The 15,334-nt window shown below is 40.0% G+C and overlaps 1 protein-coding gene across 1 annotated transcript; it reads left to right on the top strand.

Annotated features, from left to right (window-relative positions):
• Nucleotides 1–3,816: 3,816 nt before the first annotated feature.
• pafah1b2 (platelet-activating factor acetylhydrolase 1b, catalytic subunit 2) lies at nucleotides 3,817–10,059 on the top strand. Its single transcript, XM_085288645.1, has 7 exons — nucleotides 3,817–4,075; nucleotides 4,250–4,373; nucleotides 4,791–4,872; nucleotides 6,041–6,130; nucleotides 6,330–6,446; nucleotides 6,801–6,923; nucleotides 7,593–10,059. Exons 3-7 carry the CDS (start codon nucleotides 4,792–4,794, stop codon nucleotides 7,869–7,871), a joined length of 690 nt encoding a protein of 229 aa, XP_085144771.1. The 5' UTR covers nucleotides 3,817–4,075; nucleotides 4,250–4,373; nucleotide 4,791; the 3' UTR covers nucleotides 7,872–10,059.
• Nucleotides 10,060–15,334: the final 5,275 nt, after the last annotated feature.

Raw genomic sequence — 15,334 nt, 5'->3', positions numbered from 1 at the left:
ACGCCCTGAAGGCAAACTGCTTCCTCCAGTCAGTCAAAAACTATCTGAAAATTAATCCGAGCACCCAGAGTTGCATAGGAAGAGTTACCAGCATTACAGCACTTTGCGTGGAGGGGCTCTTGTCCTACAATATCCCAGCTATTATAGGACAAGAGGCAGGGTCCAATCTGAACTAACTGAAATCCAAAGAAAATGGTTACAAGTTTGGAAGTGGTGCAATCAGAAGTTACCTCTCTGTGCAATTATGGTTAGATAGACACATTTACATTTTTACACCATAATACCAAGATTTGCTGTCAAAATGAATACTGAGAGATATTATATTACATAGGCTATCATCATACTTTCCCAACTTCTCTAGACAACATAAACAGTAGCTACATCCAGCTTTTACATACAGTCTATGTCATACGCTTGTCTTAAAAATGTAGTTATGCTGATGCAGGCTTAGATGAGTATATACCTTTATAATTTAATACAATGTACAGCAGAATCAGAAGCTCTCCAATTAGGTCTGACCAGGCAACTAATGTCTTCCTGCTGTGACAAAACAAATTTCCCACGTGTGGGACTAATAAAGGTTATCTTATCTTATCTTATCTTACAACTGAGTCTGTCTTCCTCCGTAGTGGACCTGTGGTCTACACACCAAATCTAAGTAAGATATTCACTATAGCTTTACAAATTGTGGTCTGGGATACCAGTAAATCTATAAAGAGGATGCCAGTGTTTGTAAAAATCTCATTTTGAGGCTTTATCTATTTACTGATAAATTTGATATCCTTCAGGATTTGTCTTCACAAACAAACAAATACTTACAAAGCTAATCCGATGATAGGCACTGTTAATTTGAGTTTAATTGATGTTTAGTTATTCTCGATTTAAAAAATGACAAAACAATAAATTTAAAAGTTCTGACATTGAGGGAAATTCATAATGGTTTATTTACTTTCAGAGGTCTTCCAGGTATGTTTTAGGAGGTAAACGTATTGTATAAAAAATAGCATCTGACAATATGAGTGATAAATGAAATGGAAAACATGAATCCTGGAGATCTGGTATGGCTCAGTTGTACTGTGCGGGGTATTTTAGCTGGTATGGGTGGCTTGGTTTGATCTACTGAAAACTTAAGCAGAGATGTGTAGGGGCTCCATCTGGTGGTTCATTTTGGTATGAGTTATTTTTCCCTAAGAGTAGCGACACTTCTTTCAAACCTTTCATTGAGCTTTCAGGGCACGTCTACACACGCAGAAAAGCAGTGGACTGTTTCAGTTGGTTAACAAACACCGCTGGGGACTTGGCTGGGCAATGTAAGGATTAAGAGGGAAAAGGCATTATAGAAACATAATACAAACAGGAGAAAATAAAGGAAGAACTAAAAGAATTTAAAGAGGTTTTAGTGATGGTGAATCATGCCATATGTGAAATCAAAGTAAAGACAATTTGTGTTTAAATAAATGTCCCAGGATATTTTTTTAGCATGTCTTATCTGCCAGTTTGTAAAATGTAAAAGTGAGCCAAACAAAAGCAACCTCGAAGTTTCCCAGGAACAAAGAAAGGCTATTATAAAGCTGATTTCTGTTACTGAAAAAGCCACAGGTTCTTCAAGAGTCATGAAGAATGCTTACACTGAAAAAAAGAAAATCTGCATTAACAATGGCTGAGGCTCAGTTTGTTTAGTCGGAAACTGGAAGTGTTGGAGTCAGTGAGGGACAAGTCACTGAACAAACTGATCATCATTCACAGCCATTGCTCCCGCTCCATTAGCCACACACTAAAGAGACTGCAGAGCCCATTCTTCCTCAGACTCATTCAGCCTCGCTGAACACTTCAGGAAATCACTCCTAAACAACTGTACAGCTCTCCTTTTTAGTGACAGGTGAACACACCTGTCAGAACATAGGATTACAGAGATATTTCTGTATCAAACCTTCTTGCAGCTGTTTCTTAGATTCATTAATGACATTTATTAAAATGTTTTGTAGGGGAGACCGGGGATAGTTGTAACATTTTTGACATTTCTGTCTGTAAATTGAAGCTCTGTTAAGGTAGTGGATTCAAAATGTAATGCAAAGTATTTACATGTCTCTGCTATTAAATAGTGCAGCTATTTTCTCTGCAGCACAATTACCCATTGCATGGTATGGTCTCAAACACAAAGAATGAAATGTTACAATTAACCCCATAGTCTGGGTTAGTTGTAACATATCCTGGGGTGAAATGTAACACAATGAAATAAGGGTACTGACAAAACATTAACATGTAATCTTTGTTTATTCAACACATGAATGCACTTAGAGCCATTTATGTAGCTCTGTGTGTGTGTGTGACAGAATGCCGAAATCTAGCTTTTGAACATATTCCAACCCCCCAAAAAAGACAAATTATGGAATTTTCTGCAACTGAATATTTCATTAATTTTGGTTGGTCTTCCTAGAGTTTGGCCTCATTGGCTCAGTGGGCATTATAACCTACAACTCTTGCACCAATTTTGAACATAACAATGAAGCTGAAAAAATGTAGTTGTTCACCAGCATCGCAATTCCATTACTTTTTATCATGGCTTACCTTGGTGTGGTTTTCAAAGTGCTTCAGAAAGATGAGGAAATCTGTTTCTTGCACCCATTTCCACTACCAGTACTTCCTACTGGTCCATCTCTGACACAGAGGTCTGCATAATGTATGTGTGGGAACACAAACAGTGGAGGAATTGTGTTGCCAATGGCATTAACCGCATATACAAATGCGACCAGTGAACCTCTCTCTGCTGATGTCGTTGCCCCAACTTGTTTAATATAAGTTAAAGTAATAGTGTGGTAAGTTTTAACATCTGCATTATTGTTACAACTGACCCAGACTGTTGCTGTTACAACTGACCCAGACTCCTATAGCCATGAACTAGCTAACATTACAGCCAACGGCTAAAACATTAGCACTAAAGACCTACACAGAATATATCCCCATAGACATACAAATAACATAATTTAAGTTTGATGAGTTTCGCTGCAAAGCAGATAATGCTATTAGAAATTGAAATAAATGGGAAAAACGTACTTTTTGGCATACAAATTACTTTTTTTCGTGTTAAATTGTCTGTGTTTGACAAAATGTGCTGATTTTCCACATGTGATAGCAGAACTGAGTTGGGCATGCACAGGATGAGTCACATCATTTGAAACTTAGCCCTGATTGGAGAAATTGAAAGTGTTACAACTGACCCATGTTGCAACTATCCCCGGTCTCCCCTACTCATTTGTGGTAGAATTCTCTTTTGCACAGTCTTAATCTTGTCTTTTTTTTTTTTTATTCTTCCTTTTGTTTTTCTGGAAAATGTGAAAGGTAGATAAAGATTAACTGTTTTTTATTATAGTTCTTGTTTTTTCATTAGCTAATATAGAAATTTCTGGGGTTTTTTGTTTGTTTGTTTATTTACTACAGAAGGATTTCTCTATCATCTAGAAAAACTGCAACATACTATTGAAATTGCACTTCTTTTTGATATATTAAGATACTTTAGGTACTCAGAGTGTTGGTAAAGTTACTTACTCTGACAGAAAGGGGGGATTTCACTGTTTGTTCCACTTAAGATCAAAGCGGGGTGTATGTGGTGGTGGCCACTGGTGGGCTAGTGGTGGTTTGACATTACTGATGTAAAGCATATTTCCGCCAAATGTAGACCTACGGCCAGAGAGCAGGAATGTTTTATTTCCTGTGTTTTCCACAGTACTAGAATGCAGCATTTGCTCTAACGACCGTGATGCAATGCGGTCAGCTGACGCCGGGCTGGCATCAACGAGAGATCACCGTCGCACTCCGAAAACTAAACTGCACGACATACTCAGACATAGGAGCATGTCTTCATGTCTGGTCTTACACTAACTATCATCATCAAAAAATTTGATATAATTTCATTGTCAGAAAAATGCGAAGTTGTTCAAACACGCGACCACCTACCCATGATTCCTCGCGGGATCAGCTGTTGCGGTGGTGTGTTTTTGCCCTGCGGTTTCTCCTGAGGAAAAACCTCCCCTCGGTGCTGTGTTTTGGTGTCAGCGACCTCCGCAGCTTACAGAAGGTAGCTGTGCCCGGGTTTAGGTCAGGTGCACGATAGCACTGATAAGACTTTGAACTCGGAAGAATCCACTCTTCCTTCGATCGGTGTTTCGGCTGGTGGTGTCGAGCGGGCACTCTTGCCACTGGAACGATCTCTGTGCTTTCCCTCTGACACACCTTTTGTTGTCTCATCTAGCTCGAGGCTGCTAACACTTGCTAGCGAGCATCATACGCGTCGACTCCCTGACAGCGGTGCAGCGAGGCCGGGGAATAAAAAGTTAAGGGTCACCCAGGAGAGCCGACAAGTGACACCCTGCCAGGTAGTTTGTCTTGTAAATAAATAAGTAATTTAATTTTTTAAAAATATTTTTATTTGTTTATTTTTTTTAAATTAACGACGAGCACGACAGACGTGTATCAGAGATGCAGCCACAACAGTCTCCAGTCATTAGCAAGCAGCTAACAAGCTAACGTCTGATAAACAGTAGCCTAGCGGAGTTAATGCGATCTGCTCTGTGATCTCTAAACACCCGCACTGAGAGCGAGAGTGGCCTGCAATCCGCATTAGGCCAGTCTGTCTGCTCCCGAAACGCTAAGCCGCTGCATCACCCCGCTGCTCTCTGCTAGGTGGTGCAGATGCTTTCCTCTGTGCCCGGCATCAGCATGACGTCCTTCCCCCTCCTGTAGGTCGCACCATGTTTATTGCATGTGTAAATAAGCGCTAGGATTTCTTTCAGGATGAGTGGGGATGACGTGAACCCAGCAGCAGTCCCTCAGCCAGTAGAAGATGTTCAAGGAGATGGACGGTGGCTGTCACAGGTATCAGAATACTTTATTAATCCCGAAGGAAATTAGGGAATCTCTATTGTTAGAGTGTTGTAAACATTTACTCTGTATTATCATTAATACCTCATATCCTTCTGATGTATGAAGGCGGTCTGAATGATGTGCATTATTTATCAAAGATAGTTCCCTTATGTGTTTCCATGGTAATTGTTAGTATTAAGTCAGTGTTTAAATAAATAAAGTAAATAAATAAATAAATAAAACCAGTTGTATAATTCAGCTCAGATGGGATGGCACTTTGGATCTGCACCTATGTGTGGCTTTGATAAGTAGGAGTCTTCTAAATTTTGCACGCTGTCCCCATCAGGAGTTTCTGTGTGACGCTTGGAGCGCTTACGATGTGAGACTTTTATTGCTGAGAACTCTTGCAAATTAAACTAAAGCTTAGTATAATATACATTTCTCATGTTAATCGATGCGCCACTATAAGACATCGCTTCGATTTGGTGACCTTAGTCTGAGATTATGTTTTTATTTCTAATTCTTAAACACAGATGTTTATGACTGTGCTGCAATCCCGTGAAGCCAGTTGTGTTGTTCAAGGTTCTTTATTTGTCACATGCATAGTTATACAAGGATAACACACAGTGAAATGTAGCCATTGTCAGTTGATGTTTTGATCTTCTTAATAATATTAGTGTCTGAATAAGAATGGATGACAATGTTGATAACATTTATTATAGTAGTTATAAGCTCATGATCTGACTCAAAGAAAAGGCCACTAAATAAATATCAACCATGTGCTCAAAATTTTTTAGTCACTAAGAAGACTTTGTTTGTTCCAGTGCATCACTTTGTTTGGCTTGTTTAGTGGATCTTTCTAGAAAGTCTGCACAAAGTTAATCCTCCCAAAGCTAATAGGGCAGTCATTGAGACAGTCTGTTTTACTCGGAGCTCTCTGTCAGATAGGGCACCAGACGCATCTCGCCTATAACAAGCTTGAGGTTTTTTATCTGACTCTGATGGCTCACGACTGTCATCATACCGCTCAGATTTAGAGAGTCAAAACGCAGAGTTTTACATCAGGGGGCAAGTTCTCAGAATCAAGCAGAGAGGGGTTTATTTTTAATAAATTAAAGATGTTCTTGTATTTGTCGGGTCTGTCATGCACTATATCACCAGCTCTCTTGGGTTTTTACAGCATTCAAGGTTTGTACAGGAGTGCAAGGATGCTGAGCCAGACGTGCTCTTTGTGGGGGATTCCATGGTACAACTAATGCATCAGTATGAGGTCAGAGTAAAGTCTTAGAAAACATTTTTAAATTAAACAGGACACATCTGGATGTGATTCATGTGTCTTGAATTGCACAATAAAGACAGCAAATAAAAGCCATACGTTTATCTTTGCTCACTGTTGATTTTTCTTGATGACGCACTAGTTATCATAATCGACCTGACTCAAATGCATATTCATGGTTTTCTGTCCAAAGGTGTGGAGGGAGTTGTTCTCCCCTCTTCACGCGCTCAACTTTGGCATTGGAGGGGACACCACCTGTAATGTACTGTGGAGGCTGCAGAATGGAGAGCTGGAGAACATTCGCCCCAAGGTGAGACGAGCCCGCTAACAGAAAGGCAGATGAGGACAGTATAATGCGTCCACACTGATGTCCACAGTTTCACATTTCACACACTCTGACCTCCGAGTTTTGTGACTTTCATGTAGATCTTGAGCTCTTTCTTCATAAGTGCAAGTTTCAGCATTGACCTCGGCAGAAGTCAATGCTCTTTAACTTCTTTGTTAAACTTGATATTCATCCATTTGGCTTAATTGCTCTAAAAAAAACCCAAAATGTCGCTTAATTGTGTTGTATCTCATATGTTATGTCATTCGCTTTGATATAAATTCTGCAGGGTTGGACGTGTTTAGCGGAAGTGAATAAATTGTCTGTCCTCTTGTCCAGGTGGTGGTGTTGTGGGTAGGAACCAACAATTATGAGCACACAGCAGAGCAGGTTGCAGGAGGAATTCTTGCCATTGCAGAACTGCTCACTACTCGCCTCCCCAAGGCAAAGATAGTTGTCCTGGTAAGTTTAGTCATATGTTGCATCTTGTCTTGCTTGTTTGTCTTAAACTCATATTTTGAGCTAGAACTTTCAATTATATTGACATTTGTTCCTGAGCATTAACATAAAGGCTCTTTAACGTGGTGATATGCACACAACTTGAATACAATTTCAGGTGCCTTAAATAACATGACTGAGGAGTTGATGCCACAATATAACCAACAGACAGAGGAAAGTTAGTTTCCTTTAATTGTGGGCACACAGTTTGATATTAGTTATTAGAAACTCGTCTGCATACAGATTGGTTGAACATGTGTAGCTAATAAAGTACACGTCTTTTACTTATGTACAAGTCATCACTGTGAGCTCAGAGCTCAGTTTTTTCTCATGTTGGATCGGTATAGTCAGTAGGATCATGGTTATAACTCTGGCTGAGCACAGAACTCCTACCATCTGCTATTCAAATCTTGTTTCAGAGGCATCCATCAGGAGATATTTGGCTTAAAAAGAGTGGAGGAAGCTAAAACAGCTTCTTCAGAGGTGCCTAAGGAGTGTTTTGAACAGTGAATCATTCAGAGCTTGTCTAGTAGAGTCCAAGAATAAAAAAATGGCACTCCAAATTAGCACGATATGTCTCCTTTAATATAATAATTTCAGTAAATAAGTCAGCTCTGTTTCTGTGGTCCTCAGGGTTTGTTGCCTCGAGGGGAACGGCCCAACCCACTCAGGGAGAAGAACGCTGCTGTTAACGCTCACCTGCGCTCCTGGCTGCCACGGCTGAGCCAGGCTCAGCTCTTGGATGTGAGCAGGGAGTTCGTCCACTCCGATGGAACCATCAGCACTCAGGACATGTTTGACTTCCTTCACCTTACTTCAGCAGGTTACGACTCTGTGGCCAAGCCCCTCAGTGACCTGCTGCTGCAGATTCTTGAGGAGACGCCAGAGGAGAGACGAGCATCGCTGGTTTGAGGGCTACGGCCACGAAGCACACTTCTCCAGAGGCATGTCTCATCTCCTGCTGCTGCAGTGGCTGAGACATGCCCCTGGTACCTGAAGGAGGAAGGGCTCACGCTCAGGGGGATGAAGAAACCTGATGTGAGTGGGCCCACGTGGGGTGTGGGATCACATTCTTGAACAGAGGGTTGGGTGTGGGAGAGGCGGCGACGCGGGAGAGAGACCTCATTACCGACGTAGACACTGTGATTGCAGTAGTAATGTGAAACGGATTCACCAAGTTCGTGCAACTCTTAATTTTAGACTAGATTTAATGAGATCACGAGGGACTGCAGTGGCACGTGCACACAAATTAATCTCGGCACGTGGATAAAACGAGTGTTTTGTCCCTCACCTGTACTGCAGGAACACAAAGCACCATCTAATTTATTTCTTCATGTTTTAATATCCATAAAACAATTCCTTGCCAAGTATCTCTGTCAAACACATGTCCCTGCTCATTGTGCGCTTAGATGGCAGAACCTTAGTCAACACTGGACAATGTTATGAGTGTGGCCAGTACACCAAAGAGCAGTGGTTTCCAACACAGAGGGGGTCCAAATCCTTCCTTTGAAGGTACAAATAAACTTTCATTAGTCAGTTTTAAGAATAAAGAGATATTTCTGCTACACTTAAATCTCTTCAGTGTCATTCAATCTCCCAAAAATCATAAAGAATCAATCAAGTTACCCCTCAACAGTCCACGAGATGAAAAGCAACTGCTGCAGAGAAGATAGCGCTGAGATGCACGCTGTTTACCAGTGAGCAGTATCTAAAAGAACTAACTCTTTTTTGCTTAATGTGTAACACTGCAATGCATAGAGCATATTAAATCACTCTAATAGTTTTTTCAGTTCACTAATTATGTCTTTGTGCACGTTAACAACTGCTCTGCGAAGCGAGAGCACTTAGTTTATTTAATGTTCACTTTTGAACTTGATGTGTAACTATTGTTTGAAACTGTTAATCACTATGAAATGTATCACTGCATAATTCACTGCTACACACACACACACACACACACACACACATGCGCGCGCAGATTAAAATTATTCTGGTTCCTGTGTTGCGCAAATGTTCAGTTCGAGCCACATCTTGCTGTTCGCTTCATGCTTGTTTGAAACTGAGCCTCAGCTTAAATGTAAAAAGGCTTCTGTGTTATATTACTCAGTCAGTGAATGTCACACATTGCTGCATATTTATTAGTGAGATTTATGCTGCTCAATCCACTTCTCTGGTAATCTTTAGGTCTTCCAAAATACCTCCAGCCTCTCTGCTAAAGTACGAAGCTTCTGTCCGAGCTAGCAGTAGTGTTTACATTGTGGAATAGCGTCATTAATTAGATTATTTGAATGTTTTTAAAATAGGTTATGCATAAAATGTGCTGCTTTTTTGCAACAGTATGCTTGATTTTGTTTGTCTTATAAAGCAAAGTAAGAAGATTGGAGAAAATCAGTGGCTGTCCTGCTTTTCTTTTTTCTTTTCTTTTTTCTTTTTAAAGTATTTCTGATCATGAATAATTCCTGAGTTAGGCTGATTGATGTGCTACATACTGCATTATCCAAATGTTCATTCTCAGACCAGCTCTCTCTCCCTCTCCCTGCTTAACACCTAGATGTACAGTAATCTCTCCTCCTCACTTCTTGCCTCTTTACTTGTGGCCCGTCGTGTTTGTGGTTGAACCTCGCCCGACCCCGCCATCCTGACGTACATGGTGTAGTTATTGAAGTGGGGGGAGTCTAGCCACATGGTTAAGCTGAACGTACTATAATCATGCTAACTACTATAAAGCATCACAGGCCATGTAAAGAAAACCTTTTGTCTGTGAGCTTGCTGCAGCCGCCTGTTCTACACTGTTTGCGACAGAGTCTGCTGTCGAGCATCGAGATGTCAAATGTTACTGCTGTCTTAAGCTCTGCACATTTGTGTGACGTGTTGAATATAAATGGTGTACGTGTGCGTGCCTTAAGCGTTCATGAGGGCGGGTGTGTACAGCGTGTCCGGTACCGGATTGTGTGAGTGTCATGAAATGACAATGTTGGGGAAGAAGGACGTTTGTAAGCTGGACTCTGTGTTTGCTGTGACACAGTATTTGCACTGTTCTGGCTTATTGTTATGTTATTGAGGTAAAGCATTCCAATAAATAATAAAATAATGAAAACAAGGACCTAATCGTGTTTTGTTTTTTTGTCTTTGACATCAGCAAATAATGATTTATTTTGTAAAATAAGAGGAGGAAACCTGAATTTGAGGTGCTGGATCCGCTTTTGTATTTTTCAGTGCTGTGTGTAAGTGTTACACGGCAACAAAGGGAGCCATTTAATCAGAGTACCAAATTGAGAAAGACACTAATAAGGCTCACTGCTTGTTCCTTGGCTCCATAGAGTTTCTCAATGCTTAATTAGTTTGCTTTCACTAAGTTTATCCCCCTAATGTAACACTTCAACAGCACTTGGTTGCAGTGTGGACTCATTAAACAGATTAGGTGCACTGCTCAACTGTGACTGCGCGCACGTTACATTTTTCTCCCGCCTTGATTATTGTAACTCACTTTTCACATGCCCATAGTCACAGCTGTTCCTGCATCCGTTCACTGGCTTCCAGTTTTATGTTAACATAAAACGCTGTACATGGACAGAGCTTCTGGGACCTTCTTGGAAGTTATATTTGTCACAATTTTTGCTGCCCTCTCGGCCTGATCTCTCTTGAAAAACACATTTTTAATGTCACTGAGACCTTATATCCCAATAAATAAATAAAGAATATATGAAAGTCACTTTGCCAACAACAGCTTTTACCTTGTGAATGTTTTTTCTGGCTCAAAATGACTTCATGTTATTCATGAGCGATATGAGAGATGACAGATTACAGGCCAACAAGTCCTTTATAACAGTTTCAATTCCTGCAGTAATTTTCTGGCAAATGCCGGGAATCACTTTTTGGCAGACGATCAGTTTTTGGCACAACGCCGGCCTCTCCCATCCTCTAACCAGGGTCTCCTAGCTGTCCCCAGCTCTGATTTTATTGCTTAGCCTTTCCTTAATCTTTTCCCCTTTATTTTGGGCCATTGTGTCGCTATTTGTGTGTATGTTGGATTGAATGTCTGATCGTAAAGTTGATAATGTGTCTGTCTGGTGGAATGTGGATGTTTATCTTGAATGTGTGGCTTTTATTCAAACTGTGAAGCATTTTGTAACTCTCTGTTTTGAAAAGTACAAATAAAGTTGTTTCTTTCTGTCAGAGGCACGAGGTCTTCCTGTTGACAGGTTTTGTTATAGTTTTTTTAATTGTGTGGATCAGTGAAAAATGAAAATAAACACATGTACACCCTGTCTACAGACCGCTTAGTCTAAATATCCCTTTAATGTTTTTGGAACTGTAAAAGCCAGCCATGTAGACCCAGGATAAATATTGCAATTTTCCTTCTGTCAACACACTGTTTGAACGTGAACTTTGTAATCCCAGCAGGCATCAGAGGAAACACCCTGATGTAATCTGCTCCTGGTCCTTTGTGCGGTTCCTGCTCTGCTCACCTCTGCCCCAGATTTCATCTTATCTATGACCCTGTGTTTTAAAGGTTTGTAATGTTTTGCCAGGTGGAATGATTGGTGCAGCAGATGAAACACGCTGCTGGCTATCAAACCAATAGATCATCTCCCTCAGACAATAAACAGCTCACACAAACAGCCACAGAGGCTCATTTATCATGAAAGTTGTTCCCAAATTTTTACAGCAGAAGCCAAAAATTGCAGCCTAGATTTGTGTTTTCCCCACATAAATCATATTTATTCAACTTACAGCAGCCTGACTCATTATTTTCAGCTGCAGTGACTCTATAACCCAGCAGGGGGCACAGTCGCCTAGCTCAGGAAATCACTTGTGCTACACAGATATGCCTGTGACTCCATTTATTGAAACACACACACACAAAATGCAATAATTTAAAAGGTTTTGCAGTTGTATTTTTTTTATGATTCCCACCCTGCAACTTAAAAAAAATCCCCACGAAGTTGTTGTGAAACAGGAATTTGTTCATTCCTTTAACCTCCTGAGAGCTGAACTCTTCCATGGCATGAATTTTTAATTTATCTTTGATATTTGGGACGTTGGGACCTGATGAATGTAAAAACAAAGAATTTCCTGATTTTTTTTTAACCTGATTTTTGTTTCAGAGAGAAATGAGATCCACATATAAGGACATTTATTTTACATTTTGATAGAAAAGTGGCAGTATAACGTCCTCGTATCTGGATATCAGGCCTTTGTAGAGCAAAATGTATTATTTTGGTCTAGACAAGCCAAAATGTGATGTCCACATACGTGGACGCCAGGTCCTAAGAGGTTAAAAAAAAGTTGCTCTATTTCCAGTCTGAATTGGTCATATTTCACTCATGGGGTTCTGGTTCTTTCATCATACAATGTGACTTGCATTTAGTGTATGATGGGTCTCATATGTTGTTGTTGTTGTTCTGAGACCTTTGTGAAGTAAAAGGTTAAGATCATCCTGTCACATGTCACAATCAGATTATGTCCTTTCAGAGGAAATGAAATACAGAAGCTGTTATGATAAAAGCAGAAATTCAAACAACTCAAAAAAGTCCCTGTAATAAATTGTTTGTGGTTGCTTTAGCTACAGAGCAACTATTTACATCGGAAGGTCTGATTTGTTATTACCAGGAGACCTGTGTGTGTGTGTGTGTGTGTGTGTGTGTGTGTGTGTGTGTGTGTGTGTGCGCGCGATTCAATTAGGCCTGCATACCTCTCCAGCAAGAGCACACCTTCGTAGAAACAAAGTCAGGTAAAACACTGATGTTGATTAGGCGATGAAGTACACAGTGAGTTTTGGCAGGCTAAGTAAGAATCAATCAATGAGCTTTCAGCTCGTCCCCTTCTCCCCTCACAGCTATGTTTTCCTCTCAAAGGGATTTGAACTGCGGACTAACCTTTCAGCTCTCAGCCCTCTGCCTCAAACCACCAACAGGGGAAAACACCTGCCTCCTAATTTATGTTACACAACATCTGACCCAAATTCATTCAGTGCCACCACATGAAGAGCAAACACCACATGCAGCGATACCACAGCACCTTCCTCTGTGGTTTCTGATGCTATATTCATGCCAATGACTCGTTTACTTGTATTTCCAGGGAAGCTACGCTGGAGGTAATTTTATAAGTGATGTGACATCTTATCCTTAACCATTCATTTATAATCTAAAATTGCAGTCTCCAGCTGAGTCCCCACTGTTATTTTGCCTTTCTGCATTTGGAAAACCACAGTTGTAGTTGTATGTGGATATAAAGAGTCAATGCAACAAAATAAATGCTAACCTTGCTCTGTGAAATGCTCACGGTGTAATAAATACTCACCATATTTCTCATAAATTTCCTCTGGAGATACATAAAAAAAGTTTTTTCACTCACACTGAGCCTTCCAAAGGGCCTTTCTGCTATTTGACCAGGTTATTGAATAATCCTCCTATATTCACTTATTTTTTACAATGCACCTCTCCTTTACTGTCTGGATCCTAAAATGAATTCAGCAGGTCTTTGGTCTGGAAAGGCCTTTCACCTAAGGTGATCATTCTTTATCTGCAGCCTTTTGTGTTGTCATTTAATGACCTCACAAAGCCACACAGAGTGCAAGAAGCATATCAATATTTTTGATTTCACCTAATGTATAAAAATATATACATTATAGATATAGATAAATATGTTATTATATATATTGAAAGCTAGTCTCTCTACCTATAGTGTGTTCTAAGTTAATGTTTCTAAACCTGCGCTTGTCTCTAAAATGTGCGTCTCTTCTATTTTTTCACACAGCTCTTGCTTGTTCTCCGTTTTTGATGAGATTTATGCTCCAGCACTGTGACTTTTGAAAAGAAGGCGTCACTCGTAACCTCTCACGTCCCTTCCTGACATTGTGTACAAATCAAACTCGCCCACAAAGCGCATTAAAATTTTATCCCCTCTCATTTATGGCATGACATCTATTGCAAAAGCCATTATTATTGTCAAAATAAAAATAAATTGAATTCAAACTTTCCCCTGAATGAAATTACATATCTACAAACAATGCCTATCATAACACAACTGATCCAGTCATGGGTAAACATATAAATCAGCTGTCAACGTTTTGGTTTGTGGAAGTTTGGAACTTAAAAAAAAGTTTATATGTGTATCCAGTGTGCTAGAATTAAACTGTATAGTTGTACAGATAGTTAGGTTATCAGATTATAGTTCTCATTTTCATTGTTAGATTAGATTGAAGAGCTTAAAAATAAATGGAGTTCATTTGTGATGGCGATGGAAACACCTTAAATCAAAGGGATTGTGTGGAAACTGGGGAAGTTAGCATACTGCAGCTATCAGAGGTTCGCCACATGACTGCTGCAAATAAAATAATTCATGATAGGATATAATTACAATATGAATAGACATTTTTGAAATTAATAAAATCACTTTGTTTACCTTTGGTTTTATTTCCTTTTCGGACAAAAGAAAAAGAACTTTATGAAGGGGGAAGTTGGACATTCTGTCAATTAGTTATGTATGTAGTAGTTATGTGTTTGGTTTCAATACTTCATTAACCAACAGAGAACCTAACAGTGAGACTTAAAATGTCCCTGCATGAATTCATTCCTTTGACCCAGAAGAGTAAGTTGTGTTTATGATGTTTCTATGAGAACATCAGGGCAGTGTCGCCCATTTTTTGTTTTGTATTTTAAAAACATGATGTCAGATTTCCAGGTTTGGCCCATTCACACTACGTATCCCAGGGGAGGGGGAACTCCAGGCCTCAAGGGCCAGTGTCCTGCAGGTTTTAGATGTGTCCTTGATCCAACACAGCTGTTTAAATGGCTAAATAACCTCCTCAACATGTCCAGAGTCCTGGTAATGAACTAATCATTTGATTCAGGTGTGTTGAACCAGGGTGATATCTAAAACCTGCAGGATCAATTCTCATTCAAATACATACAACACAGCTAAGAAACAGACAAACTACTTTCTTGAACTTTCTTGAAGGAGGCCATAGCAGTTTTTGTTGGTGTTTGTGAAGAGGACTCTGTGAAACCGAGCACACAGAGCAGCCAGTAGTAGTCACTAGTCCTGCAAAAAGCATGCAATCCCTCACTGGCTTCTCACTGTTCACTTTAAACAAGCCAGAAGTCCTACTGTCATGGACTGAAGCCAGGGCTCTGAAATGGTGTGCAAAAACTTTTCCACTGCGTCAATCAGTGTCCCGCCTAACTAACTTTACTAACAGTAGCATTAGTTCTAGCCTGATAATCAGACTGAAAGGCCGTTTGAGTTACATGGATCTTCAGGTTTGGGCCAGATGACTTTCGGTCTGACTGGTTCTTGCTTGCATGTTTAGGTCCTTATAGAAATTAAACAGAAGTTACTCATTGTGTCATGATATCTGTATGCAATGTTGT

This window comes from Mchenga conophoros, linkage group LG10, assembly GCF_057382185.1.
Source record: "Mchenga conophoros isolate Kocher_MC1m ecotype Shallow Benthic linkage group LG10, M_conophoros_male_GT1.1, whole genome shotgun sequence".
NCBI lineage: Eukaryota > Metazoa > Chordata > Actinopteri > Cichliformes > Cichlidae > Mchenga > Mchenga conophoros.
Note: the sequence above shows the minus strand (reverse complement) of the source record. Positions and strands in the feature narration are given on the sequence as shown.

Coding starts and splice junctions, on each gene's coding strand:
- pafah1b2 (XM_085288645.1), top strand. CDS start 4,792: ATGAGTGGGGATGACGTGAACCCAGCAGCAGTCCCTCAGCCAGTAGAA. Junction 6,131..6,329: donor AACTAATGCATCAGTATGAG/GTCAGAGTAAAG, acceptor TTCTGTCCAAAG/GTGTGGAGGGAGTTGTTCTC. Junction 6,924..7,592: donor AGGCAAAGATAGTTGTCCTG/GTAAGTTTAGTC, acceptor TGTGGTCCTCAG/GGTTTGTTGCCTCGAGGGGA.